Source organism: Xenopus laevis, chromosome 7S, assembly GCF_017654675.1.
Source record: "Xenopus laevis strain J_2021 chromosome 7S, Xenopus_laevis_v10.1, whole genome shotgun sequence".
NCBI classification, from domain to species: Eukaryota; Metazoa; Chordata; class Amphibia; order Anura; family Pipidae; genus Xenopus; species Xenopus laevis.
The window spans coordinates 61,485,980-61,508,845 of NC_054384.1; the positions used below are offsets into that span (position 1 = coordinate 61,485,980).

Sequence of the window (22,866 nt, forward strand, 5' to 3'; positions counted from 1 at the left end):
TTATGCAGGAAAAAACATGGTGGCCTCCAACAAAAACACCTTCTTGGAACAATCTATAATTAATGATTTGATGATAGCTGCTGTTATAGTGACTCACAACTGCTTTTGCCAACCTTGCTTCATTGAGAGACTGGACTCCTGTCCATGTAAAATGACATTCTCTTTTTGCCGTGAGCTGGGATTAAGAACTCATGTAGTCAAAAAGTTACATTTATAGTAACATGATTTTAAGCATTAATATGCCTAAATGGCAGGCAGATACAATATTTTATTATGTCTTGCTGTTTTAAATGAATTACCAATATTCAAAGTATAACAAATAACTATAAGTTGCAACTGAAATATGATGTTGGAATCTCTTCTAGGTTTCTATGTAAAGCCAGTGTGTTTATAGCTAAAGATGGAGTGCTGTCTTTCCCAAAGGGTTTCTTGGAATTTCCCAAATACATTTCTAAGATGGGTGGTTTACAGTGGTAAGTCATTTTGGATTATTGGATTAGCCCTTGGAAATCTATTATAGACAGTCTAACTATATGCCAATAATTCCCAAATATCACAAGAATCATTTTGGATTGCCAGCACCATATCTATGTATTACTCACTGCAGGGGCGTAATTACCGGCGATGCACCCATCCCCTTGGGGCCTTCCGAACACTGGCGCTGATGCGGAGGTGCAAAGAAAACTGTGTCCGGAGGGGGAGAGTGGAGCCCGGCTGCACGACCTGCACCTGGCCCCACGCCTCTTTAATTTTTGGTACTGATATACTGACTGAATTTTTCTTTTCTTTAACATGTTCTTCCACTGAACTTTTTTCTTGCTCAATCATTCCAACCACCATTTTTTCTTCTGTATTTGTTTATTTTCTTCCCTCACCTTTGTCTTTCTATATTTGCTCCACATTTTTTGGCTATTACTTTCCTATATAATCAAAGGCAGATTTATTTACGTGAGGGCCCAGGCCCTATTGTGCTATGAAGCACCACCTGTAGTTGCTATACATACATCAGACAAATTACAAACAACCAATAATTATAGTGTGAAATTATGAAGTCAAATACAGAATTGTAGCCTTTCATTATTTTGTGTTCTTATTTTTTAGGGGTGTTTCATTAGGTTAAACCTTTAGTTTACCTATAAAATTTATTTTTTTGTTAAGCATAACAAATCAAAAACATTCTAAATACAGCCTAAAACCTTCAACCTTTAGGGTAAGATCAAACAGTGAGATCCCCTGTAGGTTTGAAATCTGATGACTAAGGTATATAAGAACTATAGGTATGCCAGAACCATCTCACTTCCTTAAAAGATGAGATTACAAAAAAACTTTAATCCTTAAAATACTACCACTACCACATTTTTCAAGGCGTATTGCAAAAAAGTCTAACACGTCTAAGACATAAGATAAATCATCTCATATTACTTTGACTTACTTTGAAAAGTTGCTGCTACACATATTGCGCTACTCCCGATCTTCAAAAACAGCTCCCCATCCCAAGCATTATGCATCAGTAATTAGAGATAGCAATTTTCCATGAACAAGGAGTACCTCTCTTTGACAGACAATCCAGCTTAACTAACCATTCTAGACTGAGAGTAGGTTATAGGGAGACTTGTATAGGGTCCTCTGGCCATGGGTTAACCTTCATGTGTCCTTAGACCCAGGTAACTAGATAAATAGCTGAGCCCATGAGACCCAGCATGAGAGTCGCTGTCACCTTGAAAGAGTCTGTGCATGCCTCCAAGAAGATGGTTCACTGAGTTGTTGCTGACTTATAGCAACATTTAGGATACTGTGACAACTGAAGAAGGATGATCTTAGGAGTTATTTACAATGCAGCAAGCAGTGTAAAAATTACAAAAAAACAGCAATTGCCATGCAGCTTGACCTGAGGCTTGCCTTTTGGATAGAGTGCTGTGTTAGACACCTCTGTATCCAGGAGAGGTGGGTGTGGAGGTATGTAGGCATCCTTCACCTGATTTTTGATCTGATTTTCAGTGCAGAGTGCAACATTCCCTGGGGTGGAAATGCTCGGTAAGTGTGCACTAAGGGGCACATTAGGATGATCCAAATAGTTGAAAATTCTTATTCTCTGCCATCAGAGGGATGCCACAAATGTAACCAGGACTATTATGGTTTTTGCCAGGATAAAATGCAGAAGGGTGAACTGAAAATACCATTGTCAAATCCCCAGATTTCAAGAGCATTTAGTGATGCTCTGCAATAATGACATATTTAATGGTAAGCATCTTTGATGTCTAATATGCGCATCCAATCTCCCAAAGCGATATCAGTCACCTAATCCGTCCTAGAAGCCTGACTCAGGAAAGCCTATTCTCTCAAGAACAATCTACAATAAAACAGAGTGGACCTCCTAGGTCCCCGCCTGTTTGATCTGGGACATCAGGTGCTAAATGCAGAGCCTCCTGCAACCTCCAGTAGGCAGTATTGACAGTCTTGTTATGCAAAGAATCTACAAAGCAAACAGCACATGATTCTGAACATGCCAGGAATTGTGCCAGTGTTTTATTTTTTATCCAGTCTGGACTTTATAGCTGAAAAGTAGCTGAAAAGAGACAAAAAAAAAATTACTAGAGAGATCAATTTCTGACCAGATCGGTTAGGGAGGTCCACCAGAGGACACCATACATAGGCAAACTTGTTTTGAAGGGGACTTTAGATCAGGATTAGAGTTGTAGTAGAGTGTGGAAAAGACTCGGGCCATGGCAAACTACTGTTATCTGAAAGGCTTATTTACTTTATAACACTATTTATATTACTACAAATTATAAGGCAGAAAGCTGCAAAAAAAAAAGTTAAATATTTTTTAAAAAGTGATCTCTTCGGTAGCACATATACTAAAATTGGAACGACAGAGAAGTTTAGCATGGCCCCTGCACAAGGATTACACAAAAATTCATGAAGCGTTCCATATTTGAAAAAATAATAATAATAATAATAATTAGACAAAATATACATAACAATTCTTTTAAAATACTACAGCATAATGAAAGTTAATTCTAAAGTAATTCTACCACTGTACACACTAATAAAATAAATGGGACTAGAGGAAGAGTGTAGTTCTCCTATCCTATAATTCCATTCCATGTTTTCTAAAAACATTGGCTATTGTTGAGGACTGTGTTGGCGGGCTAGTTATTTCTATAACAGAACTAAGTATCTGGCTATGTAGTTTCTCTGGAACAAATTCTTCTTCACCTGCCAGTCCAAACATGCTGGTTCTCTAATTAGCAACTCCAATTTTTGCTATCCATCCCTTAAAAGAATTTACTAGAATGTAGTTAAAGGAAGTCTGTTGTTTAATGAAAATATACAGTGTGTGTGTATATATATATATATATATATATATATATATATATATATATATATATATATATATATATATATATATATATAGCGAGAGAGTGATACACAAATACTGTTAGAACCAATTAACTATGTGAAAGGTAGTTTTCCTTCAATTACATCATTAGACAATGTGCATTTACTCTTCATTCTTTATTTTTGTGGCTTTTAAAATATTTTCAGGCTAGGAATTTTATCTGCTCTCTGGTTGCTATGACTTCATTACACGTAACACGTAGCACTGAAAGCGAGAATGGAAAATCAATATAAGAGGGTCAGAAAAGATACATACCGTAAGTAATTTACAATAAGTACAGGGCTCATTTAAACAACAGGAAGCAGTGTGAAAAGTTTTAAGAAAAATCTGCAATCTGCCATTTTTTTGCATTTTGCACAAATTACTGCAGGCCTCTGTGCTCTGAAACATAAAGACCTGTTGCTAGCCCCTTAAAAAGAGTGCTGCTTCCATTAGACAATGAAGAAGGGAGGGTGGGGGTGGCACATCCCATACCCATCTCCTAACTTCATTCAGGTGCCTGACCCCTTAGTTTCTTTGGTTGTTGGGATCAGTGGCCCCAAAACCATATTAGTATGGTTTTGGAAAACAAAGCGATCCAAGTGCCATCCCGCCATTATTATTGTAAGGGCCTGTCTGACTGATATCTGGGTGGAAATCAACCTATCAATCAACTAAACAGGTTTTCAGTCTTCACCGGGTTCCCGTAGGCCCACAGTATGATCACTTCTTTGCATATTGCAGCCAATTTTTATTGTTATTTCTACTTTTTATTACTTAATATTCAGCTCCTCTCCTCTCCTTTTCATATTTTATGTTCTTCTTCAAACAACTGCCTGGTTACTAGGGTAATTTGGACCCTAGCAACAGATACCTGCTGGAATTCCAAACTGGAAAGCTGCTGAACAAAAAGCCAAATAATTAAAAAAAACACAAAAAATAAAAAGTGAAGACCAATTGCAAGTCATCTCAGAATATCAAGTTGTATGCCATATTAAAAGTAAATATTTTAAGGTAAACAATCCATTTAAAAGAGGGCTGTCCATCTGTAGGCCCATGGGCTGGATATGGCCCACAGTCTACTCAAGGTATTTTTCACGTGCAGTATACTTTTCATAATTTGAATACATCGGTATTGGAAATAATTGGCTCTATACAATTAACAGTTACAAAGCATTATCTTAAAAGATGGGCTTTTATGAGAACCAATAAAAGATACAATATTTATTTATGTTTCATGAAGAGTAGACCTTTCTGCCTTTTTTATGTCATAATTTTGCTGTTAGAATTAACTCCAGAAAATGAGAGGTTAAAAAATACTTAGAGCTGCAAGCACATACTCATATTGGAAAAAAGAGAAAAGTTAACCACAAGCTGGGTGTGTAACGAGAGCATGGCTGCCGGCTCAGCTTGTGTTTTCTCTGTATTTTCGGTGTGTGTGGTCTGTACTGTGCTGGGTAATAGGATCTCTCCCATAGGCATGCATGTTCAAGGTTTTATAGTGAAAATTAGGACCTCACTAAGTATAACTCTGTAGTTTTTTTGCCCCCCCCTTCTATACAGTATATAGCAAATAAACAATGTTACTCTACATAAGTTCTCCTAACCTATATTATGCCTTAAGCATTAGCACATTTAATTTCCGTTTCTTTTCCATTTTTAAAGCAAAATTGGCTTTTATGGACTTATAGTTCGGGCTTCTCTCATTCCGTTTCTCATCCATGTTTCCATTTCTTACCGTTTTGGTTCTCCTTACTTTTCACCTTCCTTCTCTTTAATTGTTTTTTTTCCTTTCCCTTTTTAGTGGTTTACTTTTTATCATATTTTGCATGTTCATTTACAAAATATCTCATATCTTTCATGTTTCTCACTTTTCTTTATATATTTATTTATTCCCCACAAATTAGGATCATTATTCCCCTATCTAAATATACAGCCTTTAGCAGATCTAGCTTTTGTGGGACTTATTAATTGTTGTCTGCAGGGATGTGATACAGGGATATTTCCACCTTTGGTTTCCTTCCCTATACCGTCTCTTTTGGTACCTTCTCTGACCTACAAAAGGGTAAGACCTGACTATTCCTATAGCTTTTCCTGTGCTGACTCAGATAATATGTGAAGTGCAGGATATTTGCTTTATGGCCCTATCTTTTTACACTATTCCCGAACTCTTTGTTTGAGCACTGGAGTAGAGAACACAACCTTGCTCAGTTTGTGGTTACTTCCTAAAATTGCCCTGTATTTTTTGCCTTTCAACTAAGTATTGTTAAATAGTAGGTGTAGGTTTGCAGCCCTTTCTGTTCTTTCTCCCTTCTTTATATCATATAAAAAAAACAAGATCCATATGAAGCTTTTTGAGAAGTGATCTTACTTAATGTCTCTGGAAAAAAACCAGCAGTTTTTCTATTGTGTATTCTACACTACTGTTCCCTTTTGATATGTACCAGGGTCTTGTTTGCATTAGGAAACTATAGTGAATTATGAATACTTAGCCACAAGCAAACTGATAATAATGAATGTGGAAATTATATTAAGAAGAGCAAGGTGGTTAAAGGAATCATATTCAAGATAAAGATTACATTGATTAAATATGTAATTTCCTTTGTGGTTGACCTTTTAATGTAAGTAAGTAATAGTAAGTACTCACTCCTAAATGGCAAAGAAATAAGTGAAATGCAATATAATTTTTTTGTAATGATACATCATAGTCTTTCAGAGAGTTAACAATCCTTAGGTCCTATTGCCTTTGATTCAATGTAATCTAAAGCTTTGAATTTATCGTTGGGCCTAATACATGCAGGGCACAGTGCATAGCACTATAAGGGCAGAACTATGTTTTTACACCTGCAATTTACTTGGCATAAATTCTAGGATTCCCTTTGTGTGTTGTACCTGCTTTTTTGAACCATTTAAATTGTATGTAAATTGAGATTTTGTATTCCAATCCTTCAACCTTGTAACAGACAAATGATGGTGATACAATAAAACGAATTGCCCATGAAGCTCATATTGTGCTCTTAAATCTTGGTTCCACTTTATCTACACTAATTATAAAAAAGTAAGTTCTTACAAACCTGGATTTGGCCTGTCACCATACACATGACATTTTTTCCTGGAAAACAGAAAAAAGTCAGAAAGATCAATGCCATGCATACACCTCATAGAGCAGATTAAATCAGATTAGATCTGCATTTGCTCTGTAAAAAAACTTGGGGAGGCCCATTTATCAACATTCTCATTTTAGTATTTTCGAGATTATAGAAACCACAACAAAAACTGCAGTATTTTTCCCTAAAACTAAGACTGCCTTGTAATTTATTAAAATATCCAAATATAAAAAGCAAGAATGAAAGAAAAAAATGCAGAATTATCCAAATAGGATAAAAAAAATCCCTCTAATTCCTCAAATGTTTTGTGCAATTCCTAGAGAAAGAAAACCCCCAAAACCTCTAAAAGCTTTAAATAAAGAAAAATAGTACAACTGGACAGCTCCTACTGAATTTGATATGACCTTGAAAGTTAAACTTTTGTATTAGAGTTGTTTGTTGTTTTAACACTTAATAAATCACAAATATATCGTGATTTAGAGTAATAAAAAAACATAGTTACATAGTTAAATTGGGTTGAAAAATGCCAAAGTCCATCCACTTCAACCCCTCTAAGTGAAACCAAGATCACATACAGTACACACACACACACACTCACACCAACCCCTCCATACACTCACAAACTATATACATCAATAAACATATTAATTGCAGATTTAAGTATCATAGCATCCTTGGATATTATGCTTATCCAAGAAATTATCCAAACCCCTCTTAAAGGCATTAATAGAATCAGCCATCACAATAACATCCGGCAGTGCATTCCACAACCTCACTGTCCTCACTGTGACTAACCACCTACATTGCTTCAAATTAAATCTTTTTTCCATTAGTCTAAAGGGGTGGCCTCTGGTGCGATGATCCATTTTATGGAAAAAAGATCTCCTACTATCTGTCTATAAAGCCCTCTAATGTACTTTGAGTAAACATGTCCCCTCACAAGCGTCTTTTTTTTCCAGAGAAAACAACCGTAACCTTGTCTGTCTACCATCATAATGTAAATCGTCCATTCTCTTAACCAGTTTAGTTGCATGTCTCTGCATTCTCTCTAGCTTATTTATATTAAGGACTGGAGATCAAAACTGCAGTGCATAAAAAGTAACAATATCAAAAGTGGAGCCTCAATGAGCTAGAGATGTTTGAATCCTGGGGTCATTCACATTTGAAAGCTGGAAAGAGGCAATAGAAATTGAATGTTTCATTACCTAGAATAGTTTGTCTTGAATAAAATGCCTTTATACAAATCCCTAAGCATGCCAAAGAGTCAATTGCACTCTTTCCAGACCTTTCTATCAATAATGGCACAAGGCAGGGTTGTCCTTTGTCACCCCTTCTCTTACTCCTCATCCCGGAGCCTTCCGTACAAAGTTTTATGGACAATCGCAATCTAACGTATAGCAGTGCCAAAGAATTACACTATCAATTTGGTGATTTATTTGGCAGATATAAACTTGTTTTATCACTGACGCAGCAATAGCTCTTTCCAACCTACTAAACTAATCTGAAAACTTTGCTTAATTTAGCAACCATAATAGCAATTTTCAGAAATCTAATCAGTTTTGATTGAAGAACAATTTATACACAAAGTTACTGCCGACCCATCCACTGTGGTTAAACAAAATCTTCTACCTTTATTAAATATGTGAAAAACCAGGATAAACCAACTTGCTCATATATAAATATTATATATATATATATATATATATTATATATATATATATATATATATATATATATATATATATATATATATATATATATATATATTATATATATATATATAAATATTACTTAAATTTTGGGATAAGGTAATAAAAGACACCAAATTTGCTAAGGTGCGGTAACCCATTGCAACTAATCTGCAGGTAGCATATATTGATCACCTGGTCTAAAAGCAAACAATCTATTGGTCGCTATAGGTTATTGCACCTGGGAAAAATTAGTGGTGTTCATTACATATAGGTTTAGAGAAATAAACCAAATCTATTATGCAATTTATTTGGTCCACTAAAATCTTAGATTAAAATTAGATTAAAATTCTTTTATTTCATTCTTAGCTCTCCAGAAGATGCTGGACATTTTCTTGAGCAAAAGCGATAATAAACTATGGACATCCCTCCGACTGCTTGACAATGTATGAATAATAAAGACTTTATATAGTGCTAGAGAGATCAAGGAAATGTGTAAAAAGGTGTGTTTGCCTTTAATTTCTCCATAGTGGGAGATGTAAGCTGCGTGGGAGATGTGACTAAACAGAGAAGGGTTTTTCTGTTTAAAGGATTTTGCTGTCTGGCCCTGGAAGCTATAGTGTTCTGGAAGGAACAGGTGAGCCAGATAATCCATTCCAGTGGCCCAGTTTGCATATTTGAGCTCAATTTCCACAGGATGGCTGTCCTGTGGAAAGGTATTTAATTCTAATGAGAGTGTTAAGAAGGTCTCTCTGAGCAGAGCACAAAATAGGAATGTTACCTGCCTGTGTTAGGAACTCCCAGAGGGTGGGGGGGAGGGTGCTGCCTGCTGCAGCAAGGAGTAGAGGGAGACCATGTGGCTGAGTCTAAAGTGTATGATGAAACTTCAGAGTGGGGAAAAGTTGTGATTGTGTGTTGTTGCAATGCTAACGAGCAGAATTTGTAAACCTGTGTTCTTGCCTGAAGACCCGGTGCCCCTGTCTTTATGCTCCTGATCCATTTTGAATTGTCCCCAAAAAGTGCGTGTACAGGCAATCAGTTTGTCATAATATCCACAACTACAAAACATTCCTCCATAAGGCTATGACATCATGTAAATAGAAGGTGAAGACTCTTAAGTTGCTCTGCTCAGGAAGAGATCAGAAGTCTCAAATGTCCCATCTCCTTTATGAGCAGAGCAACATCAAAACACTGGTCTGTTTTCCTTCAGAAAGCGGATCTCTCTGACTGTACAGTTACAAGAACTGACTAGCAGGTGGTGCCGTTGTTACAATATTTATTTTACTGCCAGTTAATGAAAACTTGAAGCTCTAATATGGGAAAAAATATTAATGTAAATTGCAAAAGTGAGCAATTTTACACTGTTTTATTTTGCTAGGTTTACTTTTCCTTTAAAAACTTTCCAGCACTGTAGGAATGACTTCTGAGATATTAGGTTTTAATCACTCTTCATGACAGAAATAGTCCTGGGGAGCACATAGATTTATAAGCATATATGAGCTTGTATGAGTTACTGCCCTATTAATGCATTTAAAAAATAACAGCTAATTTTAGCATTACAGTATGTAAGTGCCAGAATTTGTGAGCTCACTATTACAGCTGACCTAGTTCAGTTTCTCTGGCCACAAAAATGATTTGTGTTGGACAGTAAAGATTGAATATACTGTACATGGATAAACTATGAAAGAAATGAAAAGAAACATGTATTCTACATGCTTGGCGGCTCTAGCTATGCAGAACACTAGGCAGTACTCTTATAAAATTATATTTATAGAGAAAAGTTCTGAGAAATAACAGCTGCAAGAGCCCTCAAAAGAAACTCTATTGTACAGCAATGACCTCACAACGTGGCATCAAGCCACAGAAATGCTGCAATGTGCAATTGTCAAAGTTGACTCGAATGTCTGTAAACAATTTATCAACAAATACATACAGAAAAATTAAAGTCCCACAAAAAATAAAAACATGTTTAGGTAGTTCACTTTTAAAAACCTTTATAGCATTTATATACTAAGGCAGTGCAAAATATTAGTGCAAATTGCTATTATATTAACCAATGCAGCATTTTCCTGCAAATCAGTATGTTATTTTTTGGGTAGCCGAGGATGAGTGGAGTATAACACTGCTTTATTAGCAGAGTCATGCAGGCATTACACAACAGTAAGCTACCAGGAAGTATTCACAGTATAAGTATGAGCACAGTGACATCTACAGGCCATTTGCATGAACACCACGTATTCACGCTATAGTAGGAAAGCATTTGGACAACTATAATAAACAGCAACATTAAACAGTATGCATTTTAAAGCAATAATATACATTATTCACAGCACATAGTCCTTGGTCAATGCAGGTAGTTTTCTGATTCTCTCAGTAAACCTTATGGGTTCACTTTCCTCAGGCCTATTGCAGTTGACATCAGGAGTAGGAAAATGTCATTCATCAAACGGCGCTTCTCCAAAGTCATATCTAACAGGAGCAAGACGACTCGCATTCCATATGCGTCCATCAGACAGTTCATATGTGTATGGTCCTCCCTGGCGTCTCACTTCAAGTGGTATAGTAAATTTAGATTGTCCTTGTTTCAGTATTCCTTGTTTCTTAATTCTGTCTAAAGATCCAGGCTGAAAGAGCACTTCTCTTGCACCACGTTTTCTGTGAGTATAAGTCTTGCATTTGGCTTGTTGACATTTCACAATGTCAGCAGTAGATGATTTTATAGGCACAGTATTTTGTGGAAGTTTGATGTCTGCAACATGTAACTTAGTGCGCATCTGTCTGGTATTTAATAATTCAGCTGGAGATGATTGGGTTGGTGCATGGCGCGTTGCTCTGTAGTTATGTAGGAACTCTGTTGTAAATACTTTCCAAGATTTCCCAGTTAGATTTGCTGTCTGTAGTGCTTCTTCCAGATTTCTGTTGAATCGCATGATTTCTCCATTTGCTTGTGGGTAATACATTGAAGATTTCCTATGCACAATATTCCTCTCTCTCAGAAAGGATTCAAACTCAACTGTGGTCCGTTGTCTGATATTAACACCTTTGGATTACCTTCTCTGCTAAAGGCTGTAGACAGATATGTTATTATTGTAGCTGATGTTATATGAGAAACAATTGCAATTTCAGGCCATTTACTGTAATAGTCTATCAAGGTTATAGCAAATCTACAGTCTATAGGAGCATCTGTAAAAGGACCAACAATATCAATAGCATGTTTTTCCCATGCTGAATCAAGAAATGGTACTGGTTTTACATCTAGTCTCAACTAAACTTTGTGTACAAAGTTCTATGCACAGCCCAGTGAAGTGTTGCTTTGTGGTGAAATTTTAGACACAGGCTGTGTGGCAGGCACTGGTGCGGTATTAATGAGACCATCAACTAATTGTAGGTTTAATGCAGCAAAGAGATCCCTTCCAAGTATAGCAGTACCCTTATTCACAATGTAAAAGTCACATTTTACAGTATTTGATTCAAATTGTACAGTCACTGGCAAGCAACCAAGCACAGGGATTGGATCCTTTAACTAAGTGACCAGTTTCAGGGCAGGTGCAACAAGCGGATCTTTTGCAAAGTATTTCAAGAAAATATCCTTTGGTAGTATAGAAACAGCTGAACCTGTATCGAGCACTGACAGTTCATATAAACTTGTCTGGAATAAATGTACCAGCTTTATCCACACTTAATACTGTCACATTTGTAGTAGTGACTTCATGAACATCTTTAGCAGAACTACGGCAGATCTTAGCAAAATGTCCTACTTTTGTGCAGTTGCGGCACCGTTTGGCTTTTGCAGGACATGTAACATGATTTGCAGTGTGTTGTGTTGAACCACAGCAAAAGCAGTATTTTCTATTTGTATTTGCTGTACGGTTTTGCAGTGTAGGTGAATCCCTTTCCTTAGCACTGTATTTTGCCTGTGATTGTGAATTATTAGGCCACAGTGTTGAAACACCGTTGAAACTCCGTACATTCCCAGCAGTTCCCTGACTGAGAGTTTTTGCCTCTGCCACTGCTGTTTCAATTTGGCTAGCAACTGTAATAGCCTTTGCAAGGGTTAAATCCTGCTCTAGGAACAGTCTCTCTCTAATGCGAGGTGAGTTTGTTTTTTCCACTATTTGGTCTCTTAGCATTTCATCTGTTAGAGTCGCAAACCCACAGGTAACAACCAGCTCTCTCAAAGCTGCTACAAATTGTTCTGTGGATTCGCCATTATGTTGTCCACGTTGGCATAAATTTTATCTTTCAGCAACCATATTTACTCTTGGCACAAAAAAGTCCTTTATATCAGTAAGAGCAGTTTCATAAGTATCAGGTAATGGTAATCTATAGAATATACACTGTCCCTCTGATCCCAGGCAGTGAATAAGTAAAGCTTTCTAGCAGCAGAAATCTCCCCTTGGTCAGCAGCAATAATGTAATTTTCAAACATACGGATCCAAGCAGTAAAAGGTATTGTAGGCTCACCAGGGTTTGGAAGAAAAGGTGCAGGCTGCTGCAGAGGTAGAAGAGCCATCCTTGTCGCCATTTGTTATGTTTTGGGTAGCTGAGGATGAGTGGAGTATAACAGTCTGTTATTAGCAGAGTCATGCAGGTATAACAGTAAGCTTTTACTTTTACTTTCACTTTTAAGCTACCAGGAAGTATGCACAGTATAAGTATGAGCACAGTGACATCTACAGGTGATTTGCATGAACACCACACAATACAAATCAATTTTAGTCAACACAACCTGTGAGGTGTTGAATTCTGTGCATTCTGTACTTTGCTCCTTAAATGTAATTCATCAAATCAGACTGAACAGGCCACTTAGTGCTAGGGGCATGAATTAGATACAAGAACTATTGTGCTTGTGTTAGGAAATGAGACCATTTGTTTCCAGTAAATACACATCATGTTTTCTAGTAGCAGCTCAGTCAGATTAGTTGCTGACACTCTAAAGTCTAAACCATGGATCCCCAACCTTTTTTATCTGTTAGTCTTTACTTTACTGTGCCCCATAGCACCCCTCTAACTGCAGAGCTGTGTTGTGGTGCTGGTGGCCCAGTCACTTTCATGTTGTGGTTGAATTATCTTACACCTAATACCAGTTGGCCCACTGTGCCTAATACTTTGAACAAGGCTCTAAGCACAAGAGAAAGACACTATGAGGGTCATTTATCAAAATCTGAAAAGTTCTCAATATTTTCTGAAAACTACTCCGACCAAATCCACACAGACTTTTCTCCACTATTTATGAATACATTTTTGCGAAAATGTATTGTGCAGGGAAAAAACTTGATAAAACCGTGAAATAATTAGAATTGTACAAATTAACTGATTTGTTGCCGAAAACTGTGACTTTTTTGGATTTGATGGCCGAAACCTCAGATTTTTTTGGATTTGATGCCCAAAACCAGGAAATCTTTGGATTATTGAACAAAACCCAGCACAGATCAGGATATCAAGAGGACATCTGCCATTGACGTACATGAACTCAGCAGGTCTCAGTTGGAGTACTTTTTTATTTGGACTTTTAACACCATCAGAGTTTAATAAATCTTGAAAAATTCTAGTTTTTTTTTCTAAAAATTTTATTTTTCTTCTATATAATTCCAACCATAAAAAATCTGACTTTAATAAGTAACCCTATCAATGTTGGAGAGGGCACTTTTTTGTTTGTATTACTTTATTTGTAGAAATACAGTAGTCTTAAAAACTTTAAACCACTTTAGTAAATTAATCTGGCACATTCCAAACTGGACTGCAGCCCCTACAATAGAGGTGTTTCAAAAAAAGAGCACCATCTGTAGAATATAAGGTCCTGGGGATGGCATAGCAGAGGTTTCAAAATACTGTAAATTCAGTCAAATTGTGAAACTTCTCATTTAACTTGTATAAACATGACATCAATTTTGGTCAAATCTTATCAGACAAAGATGGCACCGGCATACTGACATCATTTTGGGAATTCCCTGGGAGATCACTAGTGTTTAGTGGCCCTGTGCCAGGCTGGTTAAGTGGCGTCATTGCCAATCACCAGGCAGACATGATTATTGTTTGTAGTTTTCTACTGTTTGCCATGGAAGATGGAGTCCTTGCTTTTTTATGTCATAATCATTTGGCTTAGGCAACATGTGATACTTTCTGTTGTATCACTTCCATACCTGGAATAAATTAGCAGTGTTAATGCGTGCCATGGAACTAGTGCTATTACAGTCAACACATCTTTGACACTAGAACATTGGCTCTTATGTCATTATCTATTCATTTAGCTTCTCTGTACCTTCACAAGTCTTCCTGCTCCACTGATATTATCACATTCTAAAATATCCTTATCGAGCACTCTTTCTGCACAGTTACAGACCCTCAAAGGGAATGATGTCAGTTTATTTATTGGAATCAGACCTGTCAACTGCTTTTCATTTTATGAGTCTGTCCTAGAGACTGAGATGCCGTTACTCTTTCAGAGCCCACACACAGTCTTTGTGCTTTTCTGCTTTTAATTATTCCCCTCTACTAACTCGATTGTAGGGCAATGTGTATTAGTGCAGCTAACTTGAATGCATAGAATTGTTTTTTTATTCTAATTTAAAATATTTAATGTAATTGAGCATCTACATTTTTAACATACCATAGAATATTATATGACAACCATTGGCTGAACTGAATTCTTGTAGGTTTTTTTTATCATTGTGTTAAGCTAAGCAAAGTTAGAAGGGAATTACTACAATGTTTTTCATTAGTATGCATCTTATTTTTGTTAAATTCGCTAAATGACTATACATTTGTGGTCTATAAAGCACAAATATATATAAGGCCCATATTGTCATATAAAAGCTTCGAGTGAATTGAACTGAAACAATTGCTTACATTTGCCAAGGGCAGCTCCTGTAGACTTCTATATGAACTGGCAAGCTTTTAGATGCTGAAGTTTTACCCTTAATAAATACCTTAATAAATGCAATTTTGAAAGTTGAGTTCTGGAAATAATCCAGACACAAAAAATATATACAGCACAATTGTAATACATTGTTCAAATGCACATTCACCTAATTATCAGTCTCAATCGCTTCTGCACGTGGTCCCAGTTATTTAAAATAAATAAGTAGATTACATACCTACCAATAATCACATGTTTAAATGCCACTCCTAGTATATTCACTGGTGGTGGTGCTTGAAAAAGGTAGCTTGAAAAAAGAGTCAATAAAGACCCATATAAAGACACTTCAAATATTTTTATTTGCACCTATTCGTAACTTATTCCTGCGTAAGATCCATATCCTAAGACCACGAGGTGCCATATTATTTTTTAGATAATTAGTAAGACTAGACAACTCCCATTTAAATCATAACTGTTTCAAATTTATCTTTTTATATCCCTTAATGTAAATAATAGATCATCCGATTGTTCCCCTTCTGATGCTAAACTAACCAAAAAACCTCAACCATGTCAGAATCCCATTTGCCATCATCAATTTGGAAAGCCATCTGCTGACTGACTATTTCTGGGGCAAAGCTTTGGGAAATTTTTCTTAAATCTATCTGCTATACTAATTGAGCTATATATTTGAAGTAATCTAATCCGAATTATGTGGCAGTAATTTCCATTTTACTGACATTTTTAAAAATAAACATATATATTACAAAGTGACAGACAATAGAGGTGCAGGTTCAAGAACATAAATCATTTAAGAAAACTTAATCTGAAGCATTTTAAAGCTCTGAACCTTATTCTTGGGGATGATAACATTAAAATAAAGTGACCATCTCAAAGTTAACATAGATAAATTGTGGAGGAGTGGAGGTGAGAAATGTTCCTCACTTATGTATAGAGAACAGGTTTCCATTTAGCCCCCTCCCCCCCGAAGAATGTCTTGGACCCTCTAGGTTGTCAGTCGTTTGGGTTCGAATATTGAGAATTACTGTTGATGTATGTCTTGACCAATGATGTTGTATGGCTTGCTTTTATCTTGTACACCTCAAAACCTATGTCATGTATTTGATATTGTGTTGATTTGAAAATGTACCACTTACTTTTTCATGTAATTTTAAATAAAAAAATACAGTTGAAAAAAAATAAAGTGACCATGTCTCTTTATAGGACAACTTAAATTTACGCACTATAGCTTTAACAGTCGATTAAGGTATGAAATAATGTCAGTTATGATAGGAATTTCTTTAAGTAACCAATAATAAAATAAAGCTTTCTAGGAAGCTGCCAAAAAATTATAACAGTTTGTGAACTTTTTGGACTAGAGAGTCTGACACAAAATGTGATGATCTCTCCTCTTTACTGATAAGCAATAAAGGTGATAGCTTTAAATTAGTTTTTAGTCTATGGTCACTCCAGTAATTTTCAGTTTTAGATGAAGACCAGAAATAATGAAACAAATTTACATACATTTTCTTACATTTTGGGCAATAAGAATTCGATTTAAGTGACTTGTCAATGAAAAATAGTTTTCCATATCCCAGGTGGACAAGTTTAAACTGTTGAACCCTCCAACTTTTAGAGAGAACCAATTTATTATAATCCTTTATAGATCTAACTAATTGTGAGGGATGCACAGTTTGTTGTAAAAAAGCAGACCAATTGGAAGACACTTTAACTTTTAGGGGCACATTTCCTTAGTTTGAGTGAAGGATTAGAATGAAAAATACTTCGAATTTCGAAGTATTTTTTTGGCTACTTAGACCATCGAATTGGCTACTTCGACCTTCGAATACGACTTCCACTTCGACTTCCACTAAAAATCGTTCGACTATTCAACCATTCGATAGTCAAAGTACTGTCTCTTTAAAAAAAACTTTGACTACCTACTTCACCACCTAAAACCTACCAAGCACCAATGTTAGCCTTCCCCATAGGCTTTCTAAGTAATTTCCGATCGAAGGAAAATCATTCGATCATTCGATCGATGGATTAAAATCCTTCGAATGTATTTGCAGTAAATCCTTCAACTTCGATATTCGAAGTCGAAGGATTTTACTTCGAGGGTCGAATATCGAGGGTTAATTAATCCTCGATATTCGACCCTTAGTAAATGTGCCCCTAAATGTAGATTAATATTTTTTTTTTTTTTTTAACAATTCTTTTTATTGAAATATATGGTACAGTCGGTTAACACATCTGCCATAGATACAATTTTTGTTCCATACTATGTGTATCATGTAAACAGTTTAGATTTAAAAATAAAACATAAACAACAAAAGCAATAACTTGGTGTCTGTGAGATTCTTCAAATCCTAAACATATCACTGAATGTCATTACAATACAGTTCTATCATCAGCAATCCTAGGTATCCACAGAGTATCCATTACCTTATTTACTACTTTATTACTGTGCAACATGTTACCGTTAAGTAAACCAGCAGTCGTTCCCGTAACATCTTCAATTGCCCCTGGATGTTATTATACAGGTAAAGGAAAATGAGAACACAGAGCATACAGTTAACAAATCAAGGTGGATAAAGCTCAGGGTCCTGTTCAATCCACAATCCCCACACCTTATTAAATTTCTCAGGACAGCCCCTTTTCATATATGTAAGTTTGTACATTGGAAGAGAATTATCCACAAGCTGTTCCCAGTCATGAACCTTGGGTCCACCCCTAGATTTCCAGTTTAGCGCAATCAATTTTTTAGCATACATACAGAGTATAGAAATTAAGGTACAGTGTGCCCTCCTTGGAGACACGTCTTCTACCTGACTCAATAAAAGTACTCTGGGCTCCAATGGTATAAAGATACCAGTTTTTTCTGTTATGAGTTGCACAACTGCTCTCCAGTACGTTTTTATCACAGGGCAGATCCACACCATATGAAAAAAATCCGCAGGTGAGTGCTGACATCTGGGGCACTCCGAGCTAATGGAAGAATTTATCGTATGCAGACGATGTGGGGTAAAGTAAACTCTATGCATGTAATTAATTTGTGTCATTCTGTCTTTACTGCTAATCACTCCCTCAAAAATGAAATTAAGTGATTCATCCCAGTTTTCCTGCGTGAGCTCAGGAATGTCACGTTGCCATTTTATTCGAAGTTTGCTAAGTGGGGCACTCCTAGCATCCTGTAATTGCGCATAAAAATACGACAGTGGCTTGCCCAACACCTGTTTATGTAACCCAGCCTCCAAGCCATTCAGTGCAATGTCTACAGTGTCACTCCGAAATTGAGTTACAAAGGCATGTCGTAATTGCAGATATCTGAAAAACATAGTATTCGGTAAAGTATAGATTACCTTCAGGGCTTGAAAATCAAGAAGTTTACCGTCTGCTATGACATTAGAGATGTATTTTATATTATATCTCGCCCAGAGCTGAGGGTCTGGGATTAACTCCAGCTGCTTTAGATAGGGGTTACACCATAGTGGGGCAAAGCTAGAGCATTGATGTCGATGTTTAGGATAATAACTAAGAGCCAACTGCCAGGCCTTTATTGTGTCCTTCATCAGGGGGGAGATACTAATATTGTAAGAGGCGCCACGATATGGCAAATTCTTTAATCCTTCAAAGGATCCTGCCAATTTAGCTTCAAGTATTATGGACGCATTCGTGCCATCAGAAATGGCCCAATTCCTCACAACCACCAACTGTGTTGCTAAATAATAAAGGAAGAGATTGGGGGCTGCTAATCCTCCCTGCCGAATTGGAAGTTGTAAAGTGGTGAGAGCTAATCTGGGAATTTTATTGTTCCAGTACATCATGAGCATGAACTTCCGTTTAAGAAATAAAAATAAAAATAAAAATAAATACACCAACTTTCAGTATCCCCCAATTGTCCCAAAGTTTCCCTATAGTCCACCAAGGTCCGGAGCCGAAGATGGTAACCCAGAAACCGCTTCCACAACTGGCGATCGCTTCTAAACCTTAAAACACAGAGGAAACAAAAACCGCACCAATGTGAAAAACTTCCAAAGCCGGTATCAAGGCCCTGCTCTGGTTACTACTCACAGGATTTCCCGGACACGGCTTGCACACAAGAACAGATCTGCGGTGAGGTAAGTCTCAGCTTGTCCTCCTATGCGATGCCGCTAGTATACTTCACAATTTCACGGTCCTGTGCGCTCGCTATCTCTGCGATTCTGTTCCTGAGCGTTCAAGTTGATTTGTATCCCACAGTCTTGGCGTCCTCTCATACACTTCCCAGGTCAGTCAGGGTCAGGCACTCACGGATTGATCAAAGGATTGGGAATGCCTTGTGCCCAAGGATGGAAAAAGTCAGAATCTGAAAATCCGCATCCCAGACCTGCCGAGGTTGCACACAAGTCACTGGGAGAGGTCCCAAAGATATCCTGATCTGAGCTGGGTTTCTGCAATAATCGAAAGATTTTGTGGTTTTCAGGCAAAGATCTGAGGCTGCAGCTTCCTAGCTTGCAGCCTCACTAACTCAGCAAGCTAGGAAGCTGCAGCCTCAGATCTTTGCCTGAAAACCACAAAATCTTTCGATTATTGCAGAAACCCAGCTCAGATCAGGATATCTTTGGGACCTCTCCCAGTGACTTGTGTGCAACCTCGGCAGGTCTGGGATGCGGATTTTCAGATTCTGACTTTTTCCATCCTTGGGCACAAGGCATTCCCAATCCTTTGATCAATCCGTGAGTGCCTGACCCTGACTGACCTGGGAAGTGTATGAGAGGACGCCAAGACTGTGGGATACAAATCAACTTGAACGCTCAGGAACAGAATCGCAGAGATAGCGAGCGCACAGGACCGTGAAATTGTGAAGTATACTAGCGGCATCGCATAGGAGGACAAGCTGAGACTTACCTCACCGCAGATCTGTTCTTGTGTGCAAGCCGTGTCCGGGAAATCCTGTGAGTAGTAACCAGAGCAGGGCCTTGATACCGGCTTTGGAAGTTTTTCACATCGGTGCGGTTTTTGTTTCCTCTGTGTTTTAAGGTTTAGAAGCGATCGCCAGTTGTGGAAGCGGTTTCTGGGTTACCATCTTCGGCTCCGGACCTTGGTGGACTATAGGGAAACTTTGGGACAATTGGGGGATACTGAAAGTTGGTGTATTTATTTTTATTTTTATTTTTATTTCTTAAACGGAAGCGCATATCAAACTGTTTGTTCGAATTCGATTTTTGGGGTGGAATCCCTTTGTATTTTGCGCATCCGAAGTCTACTATATTTTTGCGCAAGATTTAAACCATTGTCTATTTACATCATGAGCATGAGGCTTTTTAGTTTAGAAAAGACCGTGTGTGGAATTCTCATGGGGGATTGACGAAATGCATAAGTTAATTTCGGCAGTATTACCATTTTAAGTAGATTTATTCTACCTATTAGAGATAGCGGTAGATTCGCCCAGGCATTCCTTTTCTGTTCCATGTATCTTATTTGAGGCAAAATATTAAGTTCTGTGTATTTAGTTAGATCAGCATGGATCCAAATCCCTAGATACTTAAAGGTGGACACCCAGTTAAGACCCAGAGTCCTTTGGGGATTGTCCGGAGGGAGAGGGTCTACCGGAAAAAGCACTGACTTGGACCAGTTGATCCTGAGTCCAGAATAGTTGGTATGGTCATTTATAATGGCTAGAGCTTCTGTTAATGCCCGGTGAGGGTTCGGTAAATATAATAGAGTATCATCAGCATACATTGAGATGACCTCAGTTAGATCGCCAAGCTTCAGCCCTTCAATTACTTGGGAGGACCTGACCCGGCAGGCCATAGGTTCCATGGCTAGTGCAAACAACAGCGGAGAGAGAGGACAGCCCTGCCTAGTACCTCTAAGGATCGGGAATGGAGTGGACAATTTGCTATTGGTGCGAATTCTTGCTACAGGTAATTGATATAATGCTCTGATCCAGTTAATGTACGATGAGGGGATGCCTACCCTGCCCAGCGTGGCCCACAGATACTCCCATTCAACTGAATCAAAGGCCTTTTCGTTATCCAAAGAGGCAATCAGTCTACTACCAGAGTTATCGTGTGTAATGGAAATATTTGTGAACAGTCTCCTGATGTTTATATCCGTGGATCGGCCAGGCATAAAACCTGTCTGATCAGGGGAAATTAGGGTAGAGAGTATGGGCGCTAAGCGTGTTGCCAGGACTTTAGCTAAGATTTTTGCATCAGCATTAAGAAGTGCAATGGGCCTGTACGAGTTACATTCTAACGGATCTTTACCTGGTTTTAACAATAAGATTATTAAAGATTCCCTCATCGAGGTCGGCAACGGAGCCCCTTTTTGAACCCCATTATATAAATCTGCCAGGATAGGTGCAAGTAGCTTAACATGCTGTTTGTACCACTCCATTGGTAGGCCATCAGTACCTGGAGTTTTCCCGGCTGGGAATGAAGCTATGGCCGTCTCAACCTCTGTTAGCGTGATGTCCCCAGCTAGCTCCAAAGAAAGTTGCTCAGTCAGGTTTGGTATAGACAAGTCTCGCAAATACTCTCTTATTTCTTCTGGGGTGGTGGTTATTTTGGGGCTATATAAGTCAGTGTAGAAATCCGTAAACCTCTGATTTATTTTGTCTATTGAAGACACTACTGTTCCATCAGGAAGCCGTACAGCCGGTATGACCATGCTAGATATGTCTTCCTTTGCTATCAGCGCTAATAACTTCCCGTTTTTATCCCCGTGCTCAAATATATTACCTTTCTGATACAGCATATGTTTTTTTGCAAGCTCCACTTGGGCAAGTTTCAAGTCATTCTGACTAGCCTGCCAACTCTGATACAATTGGTTTGTAGGAGAGTTGATATAGGACTCTTCATTAACCTGTGCTGTTGCTGTCTTTTGGGCTATGTCTGCTTGTGCAATTTTTGTGAGGGCTGCAATATTGCTGATAAATTCACCCCTAATATAGGCTTTGAAAGCATCCCATTTTACATTCGGGGGGGTTTCGTCACCATTTACAGCCAAAAAGTTTGATATACTAGTACTGATGATTTCATTTAAATGAGTATGCTTTGCCCAGTAGGGACTCAACCTCCACAATCTATCCATGGGAGCTTGTGAGTACGTGAAAGTAAGAAGCAGGGGGGAGTGATCTGAGATGCCTCTTGTAAGTGTTTCAACCTTTTTAACCCATTTATTCATCTCAGGACAACCCAGAGCAAGATCTATTCTTGACATGCTGTTGGAACCAGGGGAGTAACACGTAAACTGTTTGATAGTGGGATTGCGCACTCTCCATAAATCCACCAGATTAATAGAGGAGACCCACCTGTTAAAATGCCCTGAAGATACACGGGGAGGATGCAGTTTGTCCAGTTCAGCATCGGCTAACGAGTTAAAGTCACCCATAAGGAGAAATGGTGCCATGGGCAGACGTAACATTGTGTCTGTCACTTCACTAAAAAATTCCTCCGTAGGTGGAGGGGGGGCATATATGTTCGCTAGATTAAATTTCTTGCCAAATACATTGCCGTGTAAGAAGATAAATCTTCCACGTTTATCAGAAATTACTTTTTCTACCGTTAGAGGGCAGGTTTTGGCCAACAAGATAGACACTCCCCTAGAATAACTGGAAAAATACGAGTGAAACATTGAGCCTACCCAGGGTCTTTTCAGGGATAACAGTTTCGTACCTAGTAGATGGGTCTCTTGAAGAAAAATTATCTGAGGCTTGTACCTTCTAATAAAATCAAAAACCAGTCTACGTTTTATCCCATCCCCCATACCCCTAACATTCCATGACATTACGCTAATGGTAGCCATCAGTCCTACAGATAGGAAATGTGACGGGTACGGGGGGAG

At 37.8% G+C, this 22,866-nt stretch overlaps 1 protein-coding gene and 1 non-coding gene across 2 annotated transcripts in view; both read left to right on the forward strand.

Moving 5' to 3' along the window:
• The window catches only part of LOC108697232 (V-set and immunoglobulin domain-containing protein 10-like 2), an 82,419-nt gene that overhangs the window by 5,738 nt on the left and 53,815 nt on the right, over positions 1-22,866 (forward strand). The window contains exon 2 of the mRNA XM_041571310.1: positions 366-473. Coding sequence (XP_041427244.1) covers positions 401-473 — 73 coding nt within the window. The 5' untranslated portion in view covers positions 366-400. The remainder of the gene's footprint in view (positions 1-365; positions 474-22,866) is intronic.
• On the forward strand, positions 2,835-2,939 carry LOC121396681. The gene has a single exon (XR_005963123.1). It is a non-coding gene; the product is annotated as a U6 spliceosomal RNA (small nuclear RNA).